Source organism: Camellia sinensis, chromosome 15, assembly GCF_055761805.1.
Source record: "Camellia sinensis isolate YWXY chromosome 15, ASM5576180v1, whole genome shotgun sequence".
NCBI lineage: Eukaryota > Viridiplantae > Streptophyta > Magnoliopsida > Ericales > Theaceae > Camellia > Camellia sinensis.
Window position 1 is genome coordinate 16,810,001 of NC_138975.1, and position 24,326 is coordinate 16,834,326.

A 24,326-nucleotide genomic window follows, 5' to 3' on the forward strand; every position below is an offset into this window, starting at 1 on the left:
TCTTCAAGTTGGAGAGTGGGGAAGTCCATCTCACAAGCACCAAAACTCAAACTCGGACACAAGTAGCAAGAGCTAATCAGATCAAGAACAACGTTAAAAACCAAGGATTTAACAGAAAAGATATAGCACTTACATGCCTAAGCCCCTCATGTAAATGGTTAACTTCATGTGATATGTGGCACTTCAGTGCATACACCGATTCCATCTCTGAGCTTTCTTCACCACTTTCTTCGCAATGCACCCTGACCTCACATCACCACCAAGAAATAAATATCCAATAGAAACACTTGTCTGCCAGTATTTTCATAGCCATAAAAATAGAAACCCGAAAGATTTAAAGTGCTACTGTTGTACCATAAAGGCACAAAACAATAGTGCACAGTCTAGTCGAACACCAGACAAGCAAATATTTAGATTGCAATACAAACCCATAAAACCACTCTATCTGCTCTCCAGGGAAGATGAAAAGGAGAAAATAGTTTAAGCTCTCGCTATTAGCATTTAGCAGAAGCCATATTCAATAGATTGTTAAAAACAAAGGATGTGCAACCATTGAACTATTAGCATATAGAAATATGGTGATCTGACCTATTTGCCTGAAAAATCGCACAGGAATTCTTTCCACTGCCAAATCAAATTTAGGTAAGACCTCAAGGAACTAATTCTTATTGCTAAGAATTCTCACTATGGCCATTGAATGCTTGATCTGTGGCAGAAAGCTAATAAAATTGTAACTGAAGTGACTTCTATTAGTTTCATTAATTGAAGTGAAAAAATGCAGTCTTTAAAATGTCATTTCCTTTTTGAAATATTTTCGAGATTTTCAATCCAGAACTGAATTAACAGATCTAGTGGATGAAACTAATGGGAGGAATTAACACTAAAATAGAAATCTGGAAATAAGTGCTCGAGTCAAAAGGTTTTGAAATTAGTAGAACTAAAACTGAATATATGGAATGTAACTTCAGTAACAATACAAGTAGAAATAATATAGAAGTGAATATTCAAACCTGTGAGATAACGAAGAGTGAACATCTTCGTTACCTAGGTTCAATTATTAATAGGATGGAGATGTTGGAAATCATCTGATCCGTAGAAACAAAGTAGGTTTGTTCTTCTAGCATATCATGTGATCAACGTTGACAAATACCATCAAATTCGAGGAAAAGGCTAGTGATGCTTTACAGGACAAAGTTCCGTAACTAAGAAACAACACGTTCATAAAATGAGTGTACACAAGATGAGGATGCTTTGATGAATGTGTGCTAAAACAAAATTAAAAATGAATATATTCATAAAATGGTAAGAGCAGTATCAATCAAATATGAGAGAAAACATGGTAAAGATGGTTTGATCATGTACTGCGAAAGATTGGTAGATGTAGTATTAAGGAAGAGTGATATGATCACCGTAAATGAAAATGTTAAACCGGCGGAAAGACATACATGAGATGCAGTAGTGAAAAAGCACATGGATTTATTAAATTTAACTAAGCGAAATGGCGAAAAAATGATTCATGACCCTACTTGATTGAGACACAATGCTTAGTTTAGTTTAATTAGTTTGGTTAACTGAATTGACAGATCTAATGTCAAAAATACAGGATGTAGAAAATTTTGGTAACAGAAATCTAACTCCTCAGAAAACAGCAAAACCTAACTACTTCACGAGATATGAATCAAATAAGACTAATCAGCAACCCAATATTACCGATACTTCTAAAGTTTTTACTGATCTCTGCAGCTCTTTTCTTCTTCAAGTGTTCTACCGTTCTACCCAAGTTAACGTATACAATTTTAAGAGTTTGCAGAGCTTTAAGACTCTTTTATGCTTCCTCCATAAAGTCATCCATGAATTACAGAACATAAAAGATCTCAAAGGTATAAATAAACATACAAATATGAAATTTATATATGCTCTAGCAGATGACTTTCACTAGCAACTGCATCAACAAGCCAACACATGAGCCTTCACAAAGTGTATGAGGACAAGAACACAATAAAATCACTTATCACACAAGTGCGCATGCACACACACACAGATTAGATTGTCACATTTAATGATGTCAATGCGATAAATCTACAAACACAATTTGTTAAGCATCAAATAAGACCAACATATACAAAAATTCCACAGGTGAAATTCTAAAATATTAAATTAAACAACATCACCACATGTTTCTAATGGCTATATTTAAATATATATGTAAAAAAATATATCAAAAAAAAAAAAAAAACCTACTATCAGAAAAATACCTGCTAACAAGTTCCACACCGAAGAGTGCCTTTATGGTATCCATATTTTCGCTGCAAATAAACATTATTGAGATGATTGCATTAGAATTAAAGAGAAACTAGTACTTATCCAAAAAAACACAGAAAAAGAAAACTGGTGATCCTTAACAAACACAGCAAGTTGGATTAAAAAGAAGAGTCAAAATTTTGGGTGAGCACTACACAGGATAGAAGCATAGCATAACAAATCTCATGAAATGAAGGGGGAATAAACAAGGTTTCCAAAAAAAGGACAAATTAAATTTCACTGAAAGAGAGTCACATTAGGCATGACCATGAGAGAGAGAGAGAGAGAGAGAGAGAGAGAGAGAGAGAATAGGTCAGCATCTGCCAATAGTACAAGATGCTATGGTAATTGATGAAAAAGATAAACTCAAACATTGATATTATTGAATTGGTGCACCAACTGTGCAAGGTATCCAAGAATGTAAAAGACTATCTCAAGGATTTAGCTTACAACTAAAAAGTATGAACTTATATTACCCAATTATAGACGACACATCAATCCAAAATCAAAGTAATTTAATGCCTCCAGCAAAGAAACAAAATACCTGGAACCTGGCGATCTAAGAGATTGAGAGAGGGTGTACAAAAGTTGTGTCCAACATTCTTCAGCATCCTGTCATATATTTAAAGGCTTAAAGCTATTTATCAACATCGCAGCAAAGTTAAAGCAGTAAAATGATATGATATAGTGAAAACATATCTATCAAAGAATAAAAAAAAAAAAGAATATGATGAAAACACATTTGAGAGAGAGAGAGAGAGAGAGAGGAGGGGAAACCTGTTGCATAAAGGATCCATTATGCAGCTGCCCAAATTGAGGAAACTTTTTCCGCAAAACCTGTGACAAATGAAGAATCCATTAGGATATCTCTTTTGCCTCACCTATCAATGAGAACAGAAGCAATATGTCCACCAATCATCCATAGAAGAAATTGTCAAAGATATTTTCCACAAAGCGACCTTGGCTCTGATAACAAGCAGTCCATAAGATTCAACTATGATAAAAACTTCTACAAATAAGGTCCATTCATTCATGGAGGAAATAAAATTCAACAAATGCAAAATGTTTTTGCGCCTATGTCCCCTTATCACCAGTGACGTTCTAACTAAGATATATTTACGTTCATTGTAGAATCATCTATCTGGATGACACCAAGCATTGGATATACAGTAATTATGAATTTTTTGGACTTCAAAAATTAATAGATACAACAACTAAGCAAAAGGACAAACCATCCAAAATTGCATTGGCGCAACTGGCTTGACACTTTTATCAAGCTCAGTAAATAATTCTCGCGTGGCGGCGGTCAACAAATGAGAAGTCTGGTCCAAATCATTGCTTCTTCCAGAATGGGGATACCTAATCAGCAACAAACAAACCAAACAAAAAATCTCAATCATGTGAGTATAATGCATATAATATATATGAAGACCACACTTCTAAATCATTTTCTGAACATTAGATATCCTTGTACACACGGAAGACAACTCACTTAATCAAAGCTGACTTCAGCTCTGGAACTGAATGCAAGCATTGTATTGTAGAGTTCATGTAACAGGTATTTCCAAGATTAAATAAGCCAGCAGAATGACCCTGGAAGCAGATGTGATATTCGTTAAAAAATCATTAAAAGGGCATACAAAAGTATGATCAAATATCTGTAACATTTTCCTGGCCAAATTCAAAGAATACAGTACATTTTAGAGGCAGGCTACGTGAAAAAGAAATTATTTAAGTTAACACAGCAAACTTGATTCTATGGTTTTAAGTCCAAAAAACAAGATACTGATGCGGAGTGCAAGTTAAGAAATTATGGAAGTAGTGAAGGGAACTACAAAACAACTTGGTTAAGTTAAATAAAAAAGGGGGTAAAAAAAAAAATCAATAACCGGATTAAATAAAACAAGAAAAACTAACCAGCAAAGTGGATGAACTAAACAACTAAGTCACAGCGTGAATACAAATCATAACTTAATAGCATAGAGAATAAACGGAGAAAGGGCATAGTCAAGGATGGCAACAGACCAAATTTGAGATGGAGTTACACCATCAAATTAGGGTCAATTGCAACTTGAAGCAACTCCAAGCTTGACATCAGTTTAGGAATCCCGCCCAAGGCAGATTGTATATGCCCACACCATCCCAACAAGGGCAGGCCAGGATGACAAACTACCACAATCAAGTAAGTATAGTTACATTTACTGCAACCAAGTGTCAGCAAGATAATAAAGCAGAGCAAAATGTCTGAAGTCCCCTTACTGACCCACCTAATGGCTAAACTCAGTTACATAAACCTACCCCTTCCCAACCTAATGCAAAACAGGAACCTGAGGAAAAACTAAATTAGTATTCATATCTACTGCAAAAAATTCAAGCAACTTACCACAGCAACAACTTGCTCTTCTTCTGGAAGGTCTTCCATGAAAACAGGGCCCTTTTCTGGGGCCTTCACAACCTCATCTGCTGTTCCCATCATCATCAACTTTTGACCCTAGACACAATAGACATCATGCAATATACTCAACAATTTATTCCAATAGTACAACAAAGCCAAGTGTTGTACGAAATTTAAAGATTATACACCTCTTTCACTCCTAATGTTGACCAATCGGCATCATCCTACATTGTGAGGAAAATACAAGGAGGTTAATAGCCACCTTCAGAAACAAGAAGTTACAAGAACTCTCAAACAACATATACAGAGTCATTCACTATAGTTTCACAGATAAAATGAGTTTTGCAAGTAATCAAATCATAAGAACTATTTGATTACCTTTAATAAACCACCTTTAACCATTATCTTCTGTCTCTCAGGAGGTACTCCTGTTAGATCATACAACTGACATTTGAAAACATATGGGGGCTGACTAGTGTCAATTTCCACCGCAGAAAAGGTCTCTTTTTGCCATTTTACACTGACTGCCAGAGATGAACATGTTACAATGTGAGAGTGAGTACTAGAGAGCCTCCAACTGTAGTTAACAAAGTAGCCAGTTGGTGCATCACAAAATATGCAGCTATAAGCTCAACAACAATAGGGATATGAAAAACATATAAAATATTTGTTGATGCCAACCAGGCTAATAAATTCGCATGCATAGTTTAAGTAAGATAAAAGCTAAAAATAATATTGATTTAAAAGACAGCTATAAACCAAACAATTTCCATCAAAGTTTACAAACACTTGACTCCCCAACCAACAACTATTCATAGAGTTATTTAATACAAACTAAGCTCAAACAAGTGAATGAGTTCCACATATAAAATGAAACTGATCAGATATAAAATAACCTGCTTGCAATTTATAATTTGTTCATCGTTTGATTAGGTATTTTGCTTAATAGTTAGCATCCAAAATAGTTTTCACAATTGTAAACAATAATTATTTTCCAAAAACCAAGCAACTACTGTGATAGCCAAAGTTGCTAGGATCCGTCAGCCAAATTCTTTTTATTTTCCTACAATTTTTTTCACTTCTAATCTGTAAACACTCAACACTATTATTTTTAATCCCCCTACACCTCTCAAACATCTCAGCTTCCAAAGCCAACCCCTTTTACTTCCTTGAACAATCAAACCTAAAAAACAACAAAGCAGCCATGCTACTGTTTCCAGGGTATTGTTCATAGCTCCCGAAACAGCCCCAACGCCTTTGTTTTCTACTCCCAATTACAAACCTACCCTCTGTTATCGCCACACGAACCTTAAACCTTATAATTTTATCAAACTTTCAGTCACGAAACCCAAAAATATTCAACCCTAATAAAGCTTTTCTCTTGCTGTTCTAAATCAACTTTGCTGGGCTCCTACCTTTGTTGTCTGTTTTAAAAGTCCATTGTTTTTCTTTACTATTTTCAAGAAAAATATATAAATTCAACTTTTCAATCCAAAATAATCAGGATATAAGGCACATATGTATACCAAGACAACTCATCCACCACAATTGTCCCAATAGCCCAAGTTTGCCATCAATCTAGGGGGGAAATGTGATATCATATAACAAAAGACTGACAACTTCACCTAACCTAAGCTGAAAGTTTATAATGTATAAGCATTATCTAAAAGAACCCCTTTCCTAACTTCATGATAATCAACTATTTTATTGCACATGTCTCCCCCCCCCCCCCCCGGGGGGGGGGGGGGGGGGGGGGGGGAAATGGTAGCTTATTTAAGTTGCAGAAAAAGCACCTCAGCCAATATTGCCTCTAAGTATTCAAATATAGATTGTATATTGCTTAAATGCATTTCACGTATTCATTCAGTCCTTTTATAGGGAGAAGGAGGAAAGATAAACTTGTTCATTAAATTATGCAACCAAAAGATAAAAATTAAAATTGAAATTCGCAATGAGGGAAGATGTAACCTCCAGTGCATGTGGTTGAGGAAACCTAGTATGTTTCTTTATTCTCTCTTCACATTAAATGCAAATTGGACCAAAGATATGCTAATTTTTTTTCCCCAACAACATAGTAAAATCCCATGAATTACTAGCTTTACAAATGCAGTAAATGCACCAATTGACCACATGCCGCATGCTACACCCACGAACAAGTAATCTCCACTACTATGAGTTGAAAAATGTGAACGAAAGGGATTGGCAGGCAGGCAGGCGTAGATATTTCAGTGTTTGTCATACGTTCTTACCAACACTCTAGTATAAACAGGATGAGAGCTACAATTATAAAAACAAGTGGGAGTTCATGCAAATGAACACACTGGTTATCAACATCAATGTAAATTTTTTTTTTCCTTCCTACTAATATTCAATTACCTATGAATGGAATGAGGCTTTTGGTTATAAACTGAACACAACAGCATCATCAAATTAAATTATTTAGTCCTGCTAATACTCTAATAGCTATAAATGTATTGATGCTGCAATTAGCACCAACAAATTAGAAAATCTGGTACACGATGACAGGCAACGCCAAGAATCATAAAATATATATATATATATATATATTTGATTCTCACTCTGAACACCCCACGTATAATACCCCAAAATATATATATATATATAGACATATTCTATTTGAAATGAATCATTCAGCAAAACCCAGTCCACCTAGAAATGGAATCGAAATTTGCCACCGACCCAACACATAACAATTGAAGATAAAACGATGAAGATAGCCATTGAATAGTGCCAGACCCAAAAAACCAACTATGTGAAATTAATCATTCAGCAAAACCCAACACACCCAGAAATGGAATCAAAATTTGCCACCAACCCAACACATAAAAATTGAAGATAAAACAAAAAAGATAGCCTTTGAATAGTGCCAGACCCAAAAAGCCAACTATGTGAAATTAATCATTCAGCAAAACCCAATACACCCAGAAATGGAATCGAATTTTGTGACCGACCCAGCACATAAAAATTGAAGATAGCCTTTGAATAGTGCCAGACCCAAAAAACCAACTATGTGAAATTAATCATTCCGTAAAACCCAAATACACCCAGAAATGGAATTGAAATTTGCCACAGTCCCAACACATATAACCTTTGAAATTAATCATTCAGAAAAACCCAATACACCCAGAAAGGGAATCGAATTTTGCCACTGACCCAGCACATAAAAATTGAAGATAGCCCTTGAATGGTAAAAAAACTAATCATTCAGTAAAACCCAAATACACCCAGAAATGGAATCGAAATTTGCCACCGACCCAACACATAAAAATTGAAGATAAAACAATAAAGATAGCCTTCAAGTAGTGCCAGACACCAAAAGCCAACTATTTGAAATTAATCATTCAGCAAAACCAGATACAAAAATGGAATCGAATTTTGCGACCGACCCATCACATAAAAATTGAAGATAACCTTTGAATAGTGCCAGACCCAAAAAACCAACTGTGAAATTAATCATTCAGTAAAACCCAAATACACCCAGAAATAGAATCAAAATTTGCCACCGACCAAACACATATAGCCTTTTGGATAGTGTCAGACCCAAAAAACCAACTATTTGAAAGTAATCATTCAGAAAAACCCAATACACCCAGAAATGGAATCAAATTTTGCCACCTACCCAGCACATAAAAATTGAAGATAGCCTTTGAATAGTGCCAGACCCAAAAACCAACTATGTGAAATTAATCATTCAGTAAAACCCATATACACCCAGAAATAGAATCGAAATTTGCCACCGAGCAAACACATATAGCCTTTTGAATAGTGTCAGACCCAAAAAGCCAACTATTTGAAATTAATCATTCAGAAAAACCCAATACACCAAGAAATGGAATCGAAATTTGCCACCGACCCAGCACATAAAAATTGAAGATAAAACAACGAAGATAGCATTTGAATAGTGCACAACCCAAAAAGCCAACTACTATAAATTAATCATTCAGCAAAACCCAAAAATACACCTAGAAATGGAATCGAAATTTGCCACCGACCCATCGCATAACAATATAAGATAAAAACAGAAATCAAACCTTACTCTGTTACTTAGAATAGAATGACATAAAGGGTGCGCAATAGTAACAAGATATACAGCAAATAAATTGAACAAACGAAGACGAAAATTGGAATTACAGTGTGATTTGGAAGAACAAAGCATGTTAGCTTTCGATTTCAATCAAAATATATATATAAAAATAAAATAAAATCAAAGTATGTAAAAAGAAGTGGAAGTGTTGGGTCTCTGACCTGTGGGCATGGTGTTGGGAGGATCGAGAGAGGCGTCGTGCGTTTTGCTGTTTACTTGCAGGGAAGGGCAACGCCAGCGAATCTGCGAGTCTTGCGAGAGCCTGAAAAAGTTTAAATGAAAAACACAGACTCGGTTAAAATAATAATAAAATTAAAATTTATAAATATGAAAAAAAATAATACTAATAATTCTAATTTACTACCCGTCTCAAAATAATAAGGGATATTTACCAATAAATTTTATCTCACAAATAATTTTATTGATTGGTCTTAAGATTATTTTTATTGTTCTGATTAGTCCTATTAGTGGGGAAATATCTTACCAGTTGATTCTATCACTTTTATTTGACAATATTGCGTGGTCAATTATACCCTTTCGTGTGTGTCACGTGACATACATCATTGCAAAGCAAAAAGCATAAAGAGCCTTAGTATACTTTGTTGATGTGTGACACCCATTGTGTGTGTCACGTGGGTGTCACGTGACATACATCATTTCAAGGCAAAAAACATAAAGAGCCTTAGCGTACTTTGTTGATGTGTGACACCTATTGTGTGTGTCGCGTGACACTCCAAGGCAAAAAGCATAAAGGGCCATAGTGTACTTTGTTGATGTGTGACACCCATTGTGCGTGTCACGTGACATATTGTGTGTGTCACGTGACACTCCAAGACAAAAAGCATAAAGGGCCTTAGTGTACTTTGTTGATGTGTGACACCCATTGTGTGTGTCACGTGACACTTCAAGACAAAAAAGCATAAAGAGCCTTAGTATACTTTGTTGATGTGTGATACCCATTGTGTGTGTCACGTGATATATTGTGTGTGTCATGTAACACTTCAAAGCAAAAAGCATAAAGAGCTTTAAGTGTACTTTGTTGATGTGTGACACTTATTATGGGTGTCACGTGACACTCCAAGGCAAAAAGCATAAAAGAGCCTTAGTGTACTTTGTTGATGTGTGACACCCATTGTGCGTGTCACGTGACATATTGTGCGTGTCACGTGACACGCCCTCGTAAAGAGCATGCATCTAATAACATCTAAATGAGGGCATTAAGGTCCCTCAAAATATCCAAGGACTAAACGGTTTATTAGAAAAAAATTGGGACCAATTGGTTCATAAGTTTAACATTTGAGATTTATTGGTAAATCTCCCAAATAATAATCAGCTTGCTTGGTTAGGTTTTTCAAAAAACACTTTTCAAAAGATTTTATTTTCTTATTTTTCATATTTTTTTTGTTTTTACTAAATTTTTTTAATATTTTAAATTTTTTTTTTACTTTTTAGACATAGCTAACATAAATATACCTAAAAAGTAAAAAAATTGTGAAAAAAACCTTTTAAAAATTCACTAAATACCAAAAATATAAAAAAATACGAGAATTCAGTACATTTTTTTTTGTATTTTTATGTATTTTTTAAAATATTTTTTCACAATTTTTTTACTTTTTAGATACATCTAAGTAAGGTGCATGTAAAAAAGTAAAAAAAATGTTAAAAATATTCACTAAAAATAAAAAAAATAAGAAAATAAAAAAACTCAATTTTCAAAAAACTTAATCAAAAAAACTCAAACCAAACACACTGAATCATTTTTTACAACTTTTTTTTGATAGTATAATTATTACATTTTAAAAAAATATAGCCTTTGTTTAGCTAATGTTGGGCTAAAAAAGTACAAAAGACAAAATAAGCTAAGTAAGTATTTGGGGAAATTCTGGGTATGTTTGGTTTGGATTTGTAGAGTGATTTTGGAAAAAAATTTCTAAAAAAATTGTTTGGTTTGTAAATTTTCTAAAACAATTTCCAAAATCACTTTTTCTCTTTTACTTATCAATCAATCACTTTTTCTCTCACGCACATCTACTCAATTATAACAAAATATCAAATCATTCCAAACTCCCAAACTCCAAAACTACTTTCAAAATACACAACCAAATAAACCAAAAAAATTTCTAAGCTCTCTTCCCAAAACAATTTTTAAAAACTACTCTCTCAAAATCAAACCAAGCATACCCACTATTTCCACACGCATGATTATCTCAGTGCACATTTTTTTCTCAATACTCACACGTATTAATTTATTTATTGATTATTTTTTTCAATCTACACACTGAAAATTACAATTTTATCCTTCAATCATAACTATTGTACACACCATTTAACCCTCATTCCACACATCTTTATCCCATTTTCCCGTCATTTTTTTTCTTCTTCTCAATAACCTCAATTTCTTTGCTACCAGAGTTCGTGAACTGATTAATGCCTTCAATGGGTATGCTAAACAGCCCCTAAACTTCTCTACCATCCAGAATCTTCGTTTGACCATGAGCTCCTTTAACACTAAGACCAATCTCTGTACTTATAATTTCGCCAGAGGGTTCCTAAAATGGTCCAGAATTAAGGTTCAGACTGTCAATTCTGTCGGAGGCTTCATCGGAGATGCCCTGAATTGCTTCACCCCCAAAAATTAGAACTTCATTTCCACCAAATTGGGTTTGAATTAACCCATCATAGAGAATCGGGCCGCCATTCTTGTCGTTGAATTCACTGAACCAAGCTAGAATCAGGTCATCTCTAACCACTGCACTCTCAACACATCCAAACAAATCGTAATTCTCACCAGAAAAGTTAGTTCGGACCTCGATTTTCACCAGCATTTCCACCAAACAGACCCTGAACCTCCACCTCCGTTACCGCCACCAGATTGTGTTGCGGTTTAGGTAGATCCACCACTGCAGCACCGCCTCTCGCTGCCGTCTTCATGAGCCCTAAAAATGTAAAAAGTGACAAACAATGGAAAAACTATGACCACTAGATAAACATATGTCAGTCTACATGTTTTCAATTCACAGTGCATTAGAGTTTTTGTACACCTTTTATTTAATTGATTTTTCACAAAATAAATACAATAAGTTATCTACTGAAGTAACTGTATAAGTAGAAGATGAGAACGAAGCATAAAGGTTACATACTACAGAGCTGCCGAAAACATTTTCAGATGAAATCACAGTGTATTGAGATTATGTGTACAGAGAATTCTGATATAATATTATGGATGTGTTTTGATATCTATTATAGTAATTTTGTTTTAGGATACAATTGTCATTCAAATAAAATTTCATTAAATGCGTATACAGAGATGAGTAGATGTGTGGAAATAGATTTTCCCAAGTATTTGGCATGCACTAAAAAAATATACTTTTTTTGCGTATATGCATTTATTTGGATCACATCAATTAACATCAGCTTTCTATTTTTTTACCCACTTTCTCTACTTTTCTACACATTTTTTTTATTTATAAAAGTCAAAGTGCACTTATTTAGAACATCTCAAACCACCCCTAAATAAGTTAATAAGACAAAATGTCACATCTAAATCATAATCATTTCATTTTTCTCTCACAAAAGTCAAAAAATCAAAAAAATCAAACCAAACGAACTTTTTAATCCCAAACTAAAAAAGTCTCAACTCAAAAAAACCAATGCCAAACGGCGATTCAATGTGTTTGGTTTTAGTTTTTTGAATTTAGTTTTTTGAAAATTAAGCTTTTTGTATTTTGTATTTTTTTATTTTTAGTGAATCTTTTTAAAATTTCAAGCAATTTTTTTTACTTTGTTAGATGCACATTATTTAGATATATCTAAATAGTAAAATATTTTAAAAAATTAATAAATACACACAAATACTAAAAATATGTTGAATTTTTTACAAATATTATACTTTTAAATGTATTTATATTAGGTGTGTCTAAAAAATTTAAAAAATTGCTTAAAATATTAAAAAAATAGTGAAAAGAATACGAAAAACGAAAAAGTATAATTTTTTGAAAAGTAAATTCTGAAAACTAGAACCAAACAGAGTGATTAATTTTCCAAAATTACTCTTTGATAATATATATTTTTTGGAAATATCACTTGTCATAATTGTATTTTTTGTGTTGTTAATAAATTTAAAAAAATGGCAAAATTAGGAATTCATATTATTTTAGTCATTGATTTTTCAAAAAGGGACTAATATTTTGGAATAATGAAAAAAGGAATAAGGGATTAATATTTTGAGATGAAGGGAGTAAAACTTAAGCTGATATCACATAGGCCTTGTACGAGTGTAAACTCCGCCTGCCGGCCCGCAATCTAACTGAAGGCCACTCGCAGCCCGTAGCGACCTAGCCTAAGCTCGTGCCCTCGAGCTTAGGCTATATTTTTTACGGGTCGGTGTAGACACCTCATTTTTGACTGCCCTGAAGACTTGGGCACCACTGATTGTTTACTCGATGGTATAGGCTATGCTATGCAAAAGTTCGATTTCTTCGGCAAGAGGAGCTCCAAATCCTAACCTCACGCCCCATTTGTGGACCAAAACCATTTTGACCAAAATGATTTTAGACCTTAAAACCCTCTCTTTCAAAATATTTTTGAAACAAGTTTCTACAATGTTCCGAGGCTCATATTTCGTTAAATGTTGCGCTTTTCAGTAAACTGAACAAGGACAAAGCGGAAATGCATGAAAGAGAGGTGAACTTTTTGAAAAAATCTTTAAAACATCTTGGTTAGAGGTTTGGAGTTGAAGAAAATTAGAGGAGAGGGAAGAAACCTAATTGAGGAAGAAGTTGGGCATGAACCGTTAAGAGACGAAATCAAGCAGCCCTCGCTAAATCAGTCCTATCCTTTTGTACACTTGGATTTCAGCTATAAGGTCACCACCGTTGAAAGTGGACTTCCAGGGCTGCATTTTGCACTCAAGAATCTTCTCAAGCCGAGTTCGGATGAAGGAGATATGGCTGGTTGAAGTTAGGTATCAATCTGATTAAGCATATCTTTTTGCACAGTTGGAATTTTTATGTGAGGCTGCCACCATTGGAAAGAAAACTTCCGATGCTTCAGTTTAGGCATAAGAATGACCTGCAAAGGAGTCTAGATAAAGGAGATATACTCATTTGAAGTTGGACCTGGAGAGTATATTTTTGCTGTCGGCCACTAGTTGTGCTGGTCGGCCACTTAAGGTGGCCCGTCGGCTACTAAAAGTGGCTGTCGGCCACTGGTGTCCAAAACTCAGATATTTTGCAGATATTTCCCCTCCAGCTGTTCCACACTGCTCCAGATATTTCCGAATTGATATTTTCGACCAAGGCTCTCTTTTTTCTATATATAGAGGCCATATCTCTCATATTTTAAGGTTAGCAAATTTTGGGAGCCTCTCTCTCAAAAAATCCTCTCTCTACAATTCTCTCTCTTTAGATTTCTCTCTCTCTTGCCCTTTTGTGCATACAAGTAGAGATATACTTCTCTTTTGCCTAGACATCCTCGATCAAAGTTGCTTATCTTTGGGCTGAGATTCCTTGGGATCTTCTTTGAGCTTTAGAAGGTGATTTTAGCTTGATTTGGTGCCTCATTTGTGCCTAAAGTGTGCTTGGCTTCAAAGGGTATAAGACTCATCTTTAAAACTTGTTTTGCATAACTTGTTTTACCATATTTTTGTACTGTTTTTGGCCTGATTTTCAACTACAAAAACCTTTGTTTTTAAGGTTTAAAAATGGTGGTTTAAGGCCTTTTTGAGTTAGGGGGTGGTCCACCATTCTTGTCTCTTTGCTTGTTAAGCTTTTGTGCCATTTCTTATCACCTTTAAATCAACTTTTTTGGGACTTTTTACCATTAAAATTCAGAGGTTTTTTAGTGACAAAAATCTCATTTTGAAGTCCAAAATGAGAGGGGTTAGCCTTCCTTTCTTGTGTCTTGTTTACATGCCTAGAAAGCTTAACACGTGAGCATGCTTTTCTAGCATTTTGTACCTTAATCTCAGTATGTTTTTGCCACTGTTTTGACTGGTTTTAGCTCTATTTTGAGCTGGTTTGGTCCTTTGAGGCTTGTATTGTGTGGTTGTAGTGCAATCTCCTTCACTAACTTAATGTTTTAGACTTTTAAACATGAATTGCATGAGTTGCTTGCATGTTTTAGTGTCATTTTGCACTCCATTTCAGCACTAAAATATCTGCAACCTCCCTCATTTCTTCACTTTTTCATTTGCTTTGAGGGTTGGTTAACCTTCGGGTTGTGTTTAAGCTTGAGATCGAGGCTCGTGCTTAATGGTTTCAATCCTCTTTTGAGGATTTCTACTAATCGACGACATGACCTCTCTCTTGCCTTAAATCATCCCTTGGTTGACACCTCTTCCATTAGAGGACATTCACTTTCGGGCTTAACCGGTTAAAAAATGGATTGGTAATCTAAAATGAGTAAACAAAAATGAACTAAGTAAAAGAGGCAAAATTAAACATCTTTGTGTTGCATTACATGTGTTCGGATCGGACGTTAATCCGAACACGAAAAAAATGGGACGTTTCATACTCAAAGTGATGAAACGTGCCACTTTTCTTGGTCACCGTCACCCTTGATCATGCATGATAGGGTGGTGGTTATTTTGGTTTTGTTTGTGCATTCATTAAGCTTGTACAAGCTTGGTTCTCTAGCCATCATGCATTGAAAATGCTTAGTTGATTGTTCGAAGGCCAAGAGTTACCCTCCTTTGAGTTTGTGTGATGATAAGGAGGGCAACAGTACACACATTCCTTGAAAATACATTGTTTTGCCTCTGTTTGCTCTCTGTTGCAGTAAAAGGAGAAGTCCATGGATGGGGTGGCCGACCGGCTAGTTTTAGTGGCCGACCGGTCAGTTGTAGTAGCCGACAACCACTTTTTGTAGCTGACCGACCACCAGTGAATTTTTGCACAAATGTGCTTCTGAGTTGGAGCAGAGGCATTCTGGGAGTTAGTACAATTTTCAGTGATCAAATGGGTACAAACAGAGGCATCTGATGGCAAGGCAATGGCATTTTCGGGTGGATCAACCGAGTATGCATGCGTCCCTCGCCCTTGAGGCCATTTTGTCGCTTTTGTTAACTTAGAATAAGTTAGCTATTTCATTCATACAAGTGTTGTAATTAATTAGCTTAATTCGTTTTGTAATATTTTGCTAGCTTAGAATAGTTAGTTAATTTATTTCAATTGTTGTAATAATTAGCTTAGAATAGTTAATTAGTTTTGGTTTGTGATAGTTAGCTTAATTAGCGAAGCTAGTTAGCTTAATCATTCGGACCCTCCTTCGCGAGGGCATGATGTTGTAATAAGTGTGCGTGCGTGTGTGCATATCTTCCAACCCCACGTCTTTCTCCTTTTTATTTATCCGCTTTCGATGGTTAGATTAGGGACATTTTCAATTAGCATACCTTATGCTTGCATGTTTGCATCATTCATTTGTCTTGCATGCCACGAGGCTCGGTGCATCATTCAAACTGCATTGTAAATTCAATACTTTCTTGAATACGTGTTTCAAAGCATGCTATCAAAGTGTTGCAAATACCATGATTAGGTAGCCGAGCCTATTTTATTTCATTATTGCATGTGTTGCATTAGGTATCTTGTATAGTTAGGATCATGCATTTTTCTAACTAGCTTTTGTTTTGGCTTGGAGTACTCGGTAAGTTTTACGCTTTAGCATGCTTGCATGAGAGCGATTGCCATGTTGCCATGATAGCATGCTTGCCATGAGGCTATTTACTTAAATGATTAACTGCATGAATGCCTTTGGATAAAGGCTTGTTGTTTGAATTGGAACAATTCAACGAGTGTGAGTTTTAAAACCCACTTTGCAGAGTGGCAAATCATGTTTTAAGCCCACTTGAGATGGCAAATCTGCATTTTAGCCCCTTTGAGGGTGGCAAATTCAAACCATTTTCAAAAGCAAACATGAGTTGAAATGTTCTAATTTTTGCGATTTTAGTCTATACTTGCTTGTGTCCGTCACATAGTAAAGTTAGCTCATAATCGGAACAATAATACATAATGTTTATAAAAGAATATATCATCTTTGATCGGGCAAGCGGGGGTGCTCATTTCAAGACCTTCCCCTTCTTGTACCCAAGTTCTCGAGCCGAGGCAACTTTGGTGATGACGGACGCGTGGCTTTTGGCACGAGTCAGGGTTTCCTAAATTTCCCAAATAAAAAATATTTAGATGGTGACTCTGTAATCTGGAAAAGCAGTGCAATTTTGGCATTATTTGATTTAAAATCTGATGTTCCAAAAACGATTTGCCGGATTGAACTCTTTGGTATTTATCAGTTTCACATTGCACTTGTGAGACTAGATTCAGAACCACAAGTAGAGTCCGAACTGTGAGGCCTTTCTTTTCGAACCCTTCCGAAAAGGTGAGGGCGCGAGAAAAAGGTGAGCCCACAGTTTCTGCTGACTCTGCTGGAGATTTAGAGAACTTGACTCAAACTCATGATATGTTATTTTATCTACACTCATGTGTTTCTTTGCATTGCATTTGCATCGGTGCACTTAAGTCATAGTGTTTGCCATCTGCTATTCCTGAGCGGTTTGCTGGAGGCTTGCTTGGAAAAGCTTGCCAAAAAGCTGACCAGTTGTGGGCTCTGCCACAATGGGAAGCCTTGGATCTGGACTACCGTTGTACCGTTTGATCCTTCTTTCACTTCGCGGTGTTAGGTGTGAGAGGTATATTAGGTAGTCTTGCTAAGGTACCCTTTTTGACCAATTGGCCTAGTTGCATATCGGAAACCATAGAGACTGTTCCAAACTAGGACAGGTTGCTTACCCAAATGCAGGATTGTGTGAAGCCACTTGTTATGCATAGTGAAACCCTAGCTCCTGACGAAACTAGGACATGGTAACCTTATTCCCTCATAGGGGTGTTTTGGCTCTCACTTAACTGGTATGTGCTTTACAGTGAAACTATACAGGGATGTGCACATCAGTTGCCAAGTTGGTATATGTTTTGGGGCAGAATTTAGTAGAGAGTACAGTCATTCAGCTGTGCTTATGTCTGTTCTAGTGAAACCAGGCTGAGATGTTGTTTGTTTTCTCTTTTGTAAGGTAGTCCTGGAACCATAGCTTCAGAAGGCTCCAATATCCCCCGGGTACTCTGGACTTGTATCGATAGACTTTGTCAGGTTAGAATTGGTTCAGAAGCAACCTGTGTTTATCTCACCCCCACTGGTTACAAGACGAAGGAGGTTCAGGCAGAATTCACCAGTGCAGTTTCTACAGCAGTCACCCATCAATTCACTCGGGTCTAGTCTGGTCTGGGAACAGTTGTCTGCATTTAGCTCAGTATGAGATCAATCACCCATTTCCATGGCTTAATATCCCTCAGCCAGTGTGGAAGAACAGATACAACACCTGCAACAGACAATCGAGGCACTACATCAAGATGCAGTCCGTCAGGCTGAAGTCACGGTTTGTCAGGCCGAAGTGATAACCCGGCTACAACAACAACAGCCACAGCCGGCCGCGGCTTCTGCATCTTATACACCTTCTTCGGGTAACCTGACACCCGGAGCCACTGCCCATACTACTAATGTCCAAGAGACTCAGGGCAATCCAACAAAGCCAATCCTAGAACAAGCCTCTAAAGCTCCTGTCTATCAAACTGAAGCTCCCTTTGAATTTGAGGTTGACCCAATTGCACTTAAGGTCAATAAACTGGAGAAGTTATTCAAACGAGCACAATGAGTGAACTCCATCCCGGATTTAGAGGACGGGTATACTGAATCTGTAGTTACCTTACCGAAGCGGTTTTAAATGCCGCATATCGACCGCTTCGATGGCTTTGGAGACCCAATGGTGCATCTTCGCATGTTTTTTGATATCCTGAGGCCAATGGGTTTGACCCCAGCCCAGAAGTTGTCTCTTTTCGGCCGAACCATGTCTGGGATAGCCGTAATCAGGTATGCTAAATTGGAGGACTTTATGAAACAGAACTGGGAAGAGATGGCTGAGGCCTTTATTGCTTAATACTCCTACAACACACAGATCAAGGTCACAACTCGTGATCTCGAAACCACTCGCCAAGAGCTAAAGGAGGGTTTCTTAGAGTTCGTGACGAAATGGAGAGTGAAGGCCTCGATGATGACTACAAGGCCTTGATGACTACAAGGCCTTCCGACAAAGATCAGATTAGGATGATTGTTTGGAATCTACATGACAAGTTGCTGTAGAAGATGATCGTTCTACTTTTGTTTACCTTTCCAGACCTTCATGAAATAGGGGTTCAAATCGAGGATGCTATCAGACAAGGGATCTTTGTGGAAGATAATGAGCCTTTGAAGAAGAACGTTGTTTGCAGTTCTAATGCTACTACTAATGGTAGCATAACTGCGAAATGCTCAGAAGTAGACACTGTCGCCACTCCCCTCAATGGCCAAAAACCAACCACTTCAACTCAGCTTTAAGCCCAAAATTTCCATCCTTTTTACATGAGTCTCTCTCAAGCTTTGAAAATGCTGCGAGAAGGGTACCTAGAGCTCCTAGAACCTCAACCCCTTTCAAATCCTCTTCCCCCAAGATATGACCTAGCTAAATACTGTGCCTATCATCAACAACACGGTCATGATACAAACCGTTGCATCCGTCTCCATCATAAGATTCAAGATCTTATTAGCGAAGAGACCATAGCTTCATCAAAAGAACCTCGAGCTGGTACTGACCCGTCACCTCTACATCTCAATCTAATCCATACACTCCCATCCACCTACAACCCCAGCATATGTATTACCCCAGCTCATTTACCCAAGCCTGAGGTGTTCATTCCAGAAAACATGGAATTGTGCATGATGGATGCACTCGAACCCCAATCATTTCAAACCCCTGAACCCACTACTTCTGAGCTGATGAGTATGATTGAAGATCTTTAGAGAACTGTGGCAGATCTAGCCTTTGGGATATTGGCTCCATCATCGACCACATCACATGCCAGAAATTTTGCTCTAAAAGGCTCCCCAATCTTGGGACGGGCTGCATTTGAAGAAGGCCAATCTCTTGGCAAAGTAGAGACAAATAGAAAGAACAAGGTTGGGGCAGGTATTGGTCTCTACGAACACCTTCAGTGGGCTGTTGAGGCTTTGAAAGCCGAAAAACTAAACAAACAGCAAGTGCTTGCAATTGTTGCAAAGACTATGGATGACACTTTTGCTACTCACGGTGAGAGCATTCTGAATCATGGGGTAAGCCGAGAAAAGGGATGTCGTGCCAGAAACGTTCCTTTCAGCTCCAATCCTACACTCGGAAAAGATCATCAAACCTAGTCTGCACCTGCCAATCCCTTTGCTAGTACATCCAACACAACTCCACAAATCTCGAAGCACCAACCCCGAGGCCAGAGGGTCTTCGCCCCGCTTTACATGACCTTGTCCAAAGCTCTCCAAATCCTTATAGGACAAGGCCATCTCAAACCCTTTGAGCCTCGGCCTCTCCCAGATCCCTTTCCAGCTAAGCATAATCCGGCCAAGTACTGTGCTTTCCATCAACAAACCGGCCATGACACTGACAGTTGCTTTCGTTTTCGCCATGAAATATATGATTTGATTGATAAATGGGTCATCATCACACCAGGTCCTGCAAAGTCTATCGGTACTGGATCGATGAACTTGGGGGATAATGTAATTATGTGATCGGGGGATGAACCACCTGCTGATGGTGCTCATTTTACTCCAGATGTACTGGATGTCACACACTGTTTTAAGTAATTTGCGAATGCTGTTTATTGTACTTTCTGACTTGGGTATTGAGTCAGTTCTGTTGTATTGTATTGAGTCTATCTTGTTGTATTGAGTCAGTCCTGTTGTGTTAGAGTTGGGTGATTTCGGGTGTGTTACCTCGGACATCACTATCTTGTTTTGTGTTTGTCTTTTACACTCTTTCTTTTGAGTTTGTTTCTTCCCCAATTGTGCAAACAAATCTGAATGAAACGACAGTGCTTTTCACCTACTTTTCTATGCCTCTAAATCATTGCATTGACCTAAGTTTTTCAAAACTTTTCTAACGCTATGATGAAAACAAGAGGAAGGAATTCCTCGAGATTTGCAAAAATTTGATCGGTTGAGAGAAAGAGAGGCATGCTAGGCCCTTAATGAATGAGATCATGTTTGTTAATATGAGTACTGAGAAGGATCCTGGCTTGATCCAGATTGGTTCTACATTGTCTTCAGAGGAGCCTGAGTAGCTAGTCGCTTTATTAAAAAATTTCAAAAAATATTTTGCGTGGTTTTGCGAAAACATGCATGGAATTGATCTTGAGATTATGTAGCATAGGATCACTCTCAGCCTTGAGACTTGACCCCTTTTGCTTTCAAACCTTGAACTTTGATTCAGAATGTTCAAACAATCAATCACAATATAAGGCTTGTATGGCCAGATCAGAAACAACCCTTGAACTAGGGGTAAGAAGGTCAGATGTCATCAAAGGAAGCTTGCAAAGCTAGATTAGAAGTAGCCCTTGAACTAGGGGCAAAAATGTCAGATATGCTCAAAGATTCAAAAGATGGGTCATTCCGCAAACCAAGATTGGAAAGAAAGCCAAATCTCAGCATGGAGAGAAGAATAAAGTTTTGTTGAAGGATAACCGAGTTCCTATCCACAACATTAGGAGCAAATTCAGACCTGATCGGGTGGACTCCTACATCATCAGCGAACAACAACCATTCTTCTAGATTCAGATGGCTTAGAGATCCTATGACCAATCAACATGGACAAAGTTAAACTTTTTACCCTTGAGAGGCTCGCTGGGTCAAAAACCCAGAAGGGCGACCCAGGCAAAACTTAGAGCAAGAAAAAGAAGAGAAGAAGAGAACAAAAATGAAAAGAATGAAAAGAAAAAGAAAAGAAGAAAAGAAATGAAAAGAAAAGAAAAACAGAGCTCCCAAGGTTGAAAACCCAAACGGGCAGCCTTGGCAAAAATTAGAGCGCAAAAGGAGAGTGTTAGCACCCGAGTAAACCTTAACCCGGAACTACGTATGGCCTGATTCCCATTTTTGGGATACGTAGGCAACTTCATCATGAAGTTCGGCCCTAACCATTTTTAACCTACTAGTTTCATCCATGTTGATTGGCTTATCCTTGTTTAACTTGGCTATCCTATCCATGTCAAATTGGCTCATCTTCCTCCAAAATCGGTTGTCCTATTCTGTTAGAAGATTCAGCTGCAAGACAATTCAAGTTCAGATCTGGGGTTGTGCATCTCAAGAGTAGATTCTATGTTGGTCGAGTAGTGGCCATTTGCAAAAACAATTTTTTAGACTTTTTAATGAGGTTGACTAATTCTCTCAAAAATTATTCTATTTTTCCAAAACTGGACCTTTTCTTGGACCCAAAAAAGGAAAATTTTCAGTGCTCACGATTTGACTTGCATGATTTCAAGTTAGAAAATTGAATAAGCATGTTAATCTAACTTTCATATTGGTCAAAATTGTTTTAGTAGAAAGCCAAAAACAAAAATTGTCAAATTGATGAACTGGGCACAGTGGAGTCAGGTTTTCTGTCTTTTCCCCCTTGTCAACATACCTGTTGGAAAGGGCATCACACTCGCCGGAAAGGGCACCACACTCGCCAGAAAGGGCACAATTGAAGCTAACAATAAAGGCTAAAAGACTTTCTCATCCTCCAAATAGTGAGGTATCAAGCCAAGTGCGAAGCACAAGCTGGAATGGAGCAGGATATTCCACTCCCTCATCTGGACAGGTCTGATCACATCCAAACTGGCCAAGGGCATCGTTAACCGATGTCAGTTGTAGATCTGCTGCACATCTAGTCACATCACAACCCCTCTGTGGGAAAGCTCACTAGTTATGAGCGAAAGAAGGAGAATCTAGTAGAATACTAGGGGCAAGAGCCCACATCTTCTTGCTTATCCATCAACCATCCAGGGGAGGGATAATAAAAAAATAAGAGAGATTAAAGAATAGAGAGATGTGCACTGAGAGAAAAAAATGAGGAAAGGGCTTTTCAGAGGAAAAGAGATTGAGTGCCAAAGTGATGTGAGAATCACAAATAAGAAATAGTGGGAAACAATACCTAGAGAAACAGGCTCCTCGTAAACCGAGAAGTCTTTCACCATTGGAGCACATTCGAGTGTTGTGTTGGTTGTTTTTGTTTGTCTTAATTCTTGTTTTGAGTCGTTTTGAGTGTCAATAAATGTGTTTAGGTTGTTTTACCTTCGTTTTCTCTTTGTTGAGTCGTGTTGACTGTGGTTAGTCGTAGGCTCAATACCTGGTTAAGAACTCATTTCTCAATTTCAATTTCAAAAATAAATTGTTTTGTGCTCAGAGTGCTGTGCCGTTCTCCACATATGTGCAAAACAGGATTTGTTCTTTCATAAAACTGAACCCAAGTCATGTGAGAACAATAGAACAAGGACCTATCTGAAGCTACATGGGTTCCAGACTACAAAGCAAAAGAAAAGAGGGAAAATTTGGAGCATCTTAGTGTGTTTCAACTTCAGAAAATTCCGAGATTGCATTCCAGATGTACCTCCTCAGGTCTTGTCAATGCTTCGAAGTATGAGTGTACCTCTACCTCAAGCTCAAGCTCAGGCCTACTTCAAGCTAGAATGGCGATCAGAAGTACTCTCCCTGAGTACCATTCCCTGCCAGAGGCACCTTGGCTGTGTTTGCAATGAGTTCCTAGGAAACCAACTGTGACGGTGGAAACTAGAGTTCGAATGGCGATGCCTAGAACATAAAGGTTTAGAATTTCTGAGACTAAAGTTTGGTTTAAATACCCAGGGGTGTATCCTCGGCTTGAAATCTGTATGGCAGCCCCATAGATTGAGATAGTATGTGTGCGCCTCAATTCTGGATACTGAACCAACCTAGTCTGTCACCCCGTTGGAGAATAGGAAAAGTTGTGAATATGATTGAGAAGAAAAAACGGTGTCCGTGGCTTCTACATGCAGATGTCGCTTCTTGTCATCATTTCAGGACCTTTGAGCTATGAGTTGAAGGTAAGAGTTCGAAGAACACAAGGGGGAGATCCCTGTCAGAGTAGAGCGGTTCATCGCCACTCACCCCATGAGGTGCTTTTTTAAAAAAGCACCGCTTTGTTTGTTTATTTCATTCCCTGAGCATAATGTACTACATTTCTTGTAACATGTATCATATCATCACACTTATTCCATTTATTTGCATCTTGTGTTAGCTTGTATCATTTATCCTTTTACGCTGAGTAGCGTTTAAGATCATTATCCCCCGGGGCTTTCTTAGGTTGCGTAGAACACGCCCCTGAGTGGTTGTTTTTGGACTTTTTCTCACGATTTTAGCGTGGTTAGAGTGTTCTTTTCCTCACACGATTTCAGCGTGTTTGGAATCTTTCTCAGGTTACGTGGAATGCGCCCCTGAGTGGTTGTTTTCGGACCTCTTCTCACGATTTCAGCGTGGTTAGAGTGTTCTTTTCATCACACGATTTCAGCGTGTTTGGAATTTATTTCAGGTTGCGTGGAACGCGTCCCTGAGTGGTTATTTTCGGACCTCTTCTCACGATTTCAGTGTGGTTAGAGTGTTCATTTCCTC

The 24,326-nt window shown here is 37.4% G+C and overlaps 1 protein-coding gene across 1 annotated transcript in view; it reads right to left on the reverse strand.

The window, feature by feature from the left end:
* Positions 1-9,128, reverse strand: part of LOC114271235 (ubiquitin carboxyl-terminal hydrolase 6) — a 13,441-nt gene extending 4,313 nt beyond the window's left edge. Inside the window, exons 1-10 of the mRNA XM_028212855.2 lie at positions 8,963-9,128; positions 5,075-5,220; positions 4,885-4,920; positions 4,685-4,792; positions 3,794-3,894; positions 3,534-3,660; positions 3,079-3,138; positions 2,846-2,913; positions 2,256-2,306; positions 134-242 (exon numbers count right to left, since the gene is read on the reverse strand). Coding sequence (XP_028068656.1) covers positions 134-242; positions 2,256-2,306; positions 2,846-2,913; positions 3,079-3,138; positions 3,534-3,660; positions 3,794-3,894; positions 4,685-4,792; positions 4,885-4,920; positions 5,075-5,220; positions 8,963-8,972 — 816 coding nt within the window. The 5' untranslated portion in view covers positions 8,973-9,128. The remainder of the gene's footprint in view (positions 1-133; positions 243-2,255; positions 2,307-2,845; positions 2,914-3,078; positions 3,139-3,533; positions 3,661-3,793; positions 3,895-4,684; positions 4,793-4,884; positions 4,921-5,074; positions 5,221-8,962) is intronic.
* Positions 9,129-24,326: the final 15,198 nt, after the last annotated feature.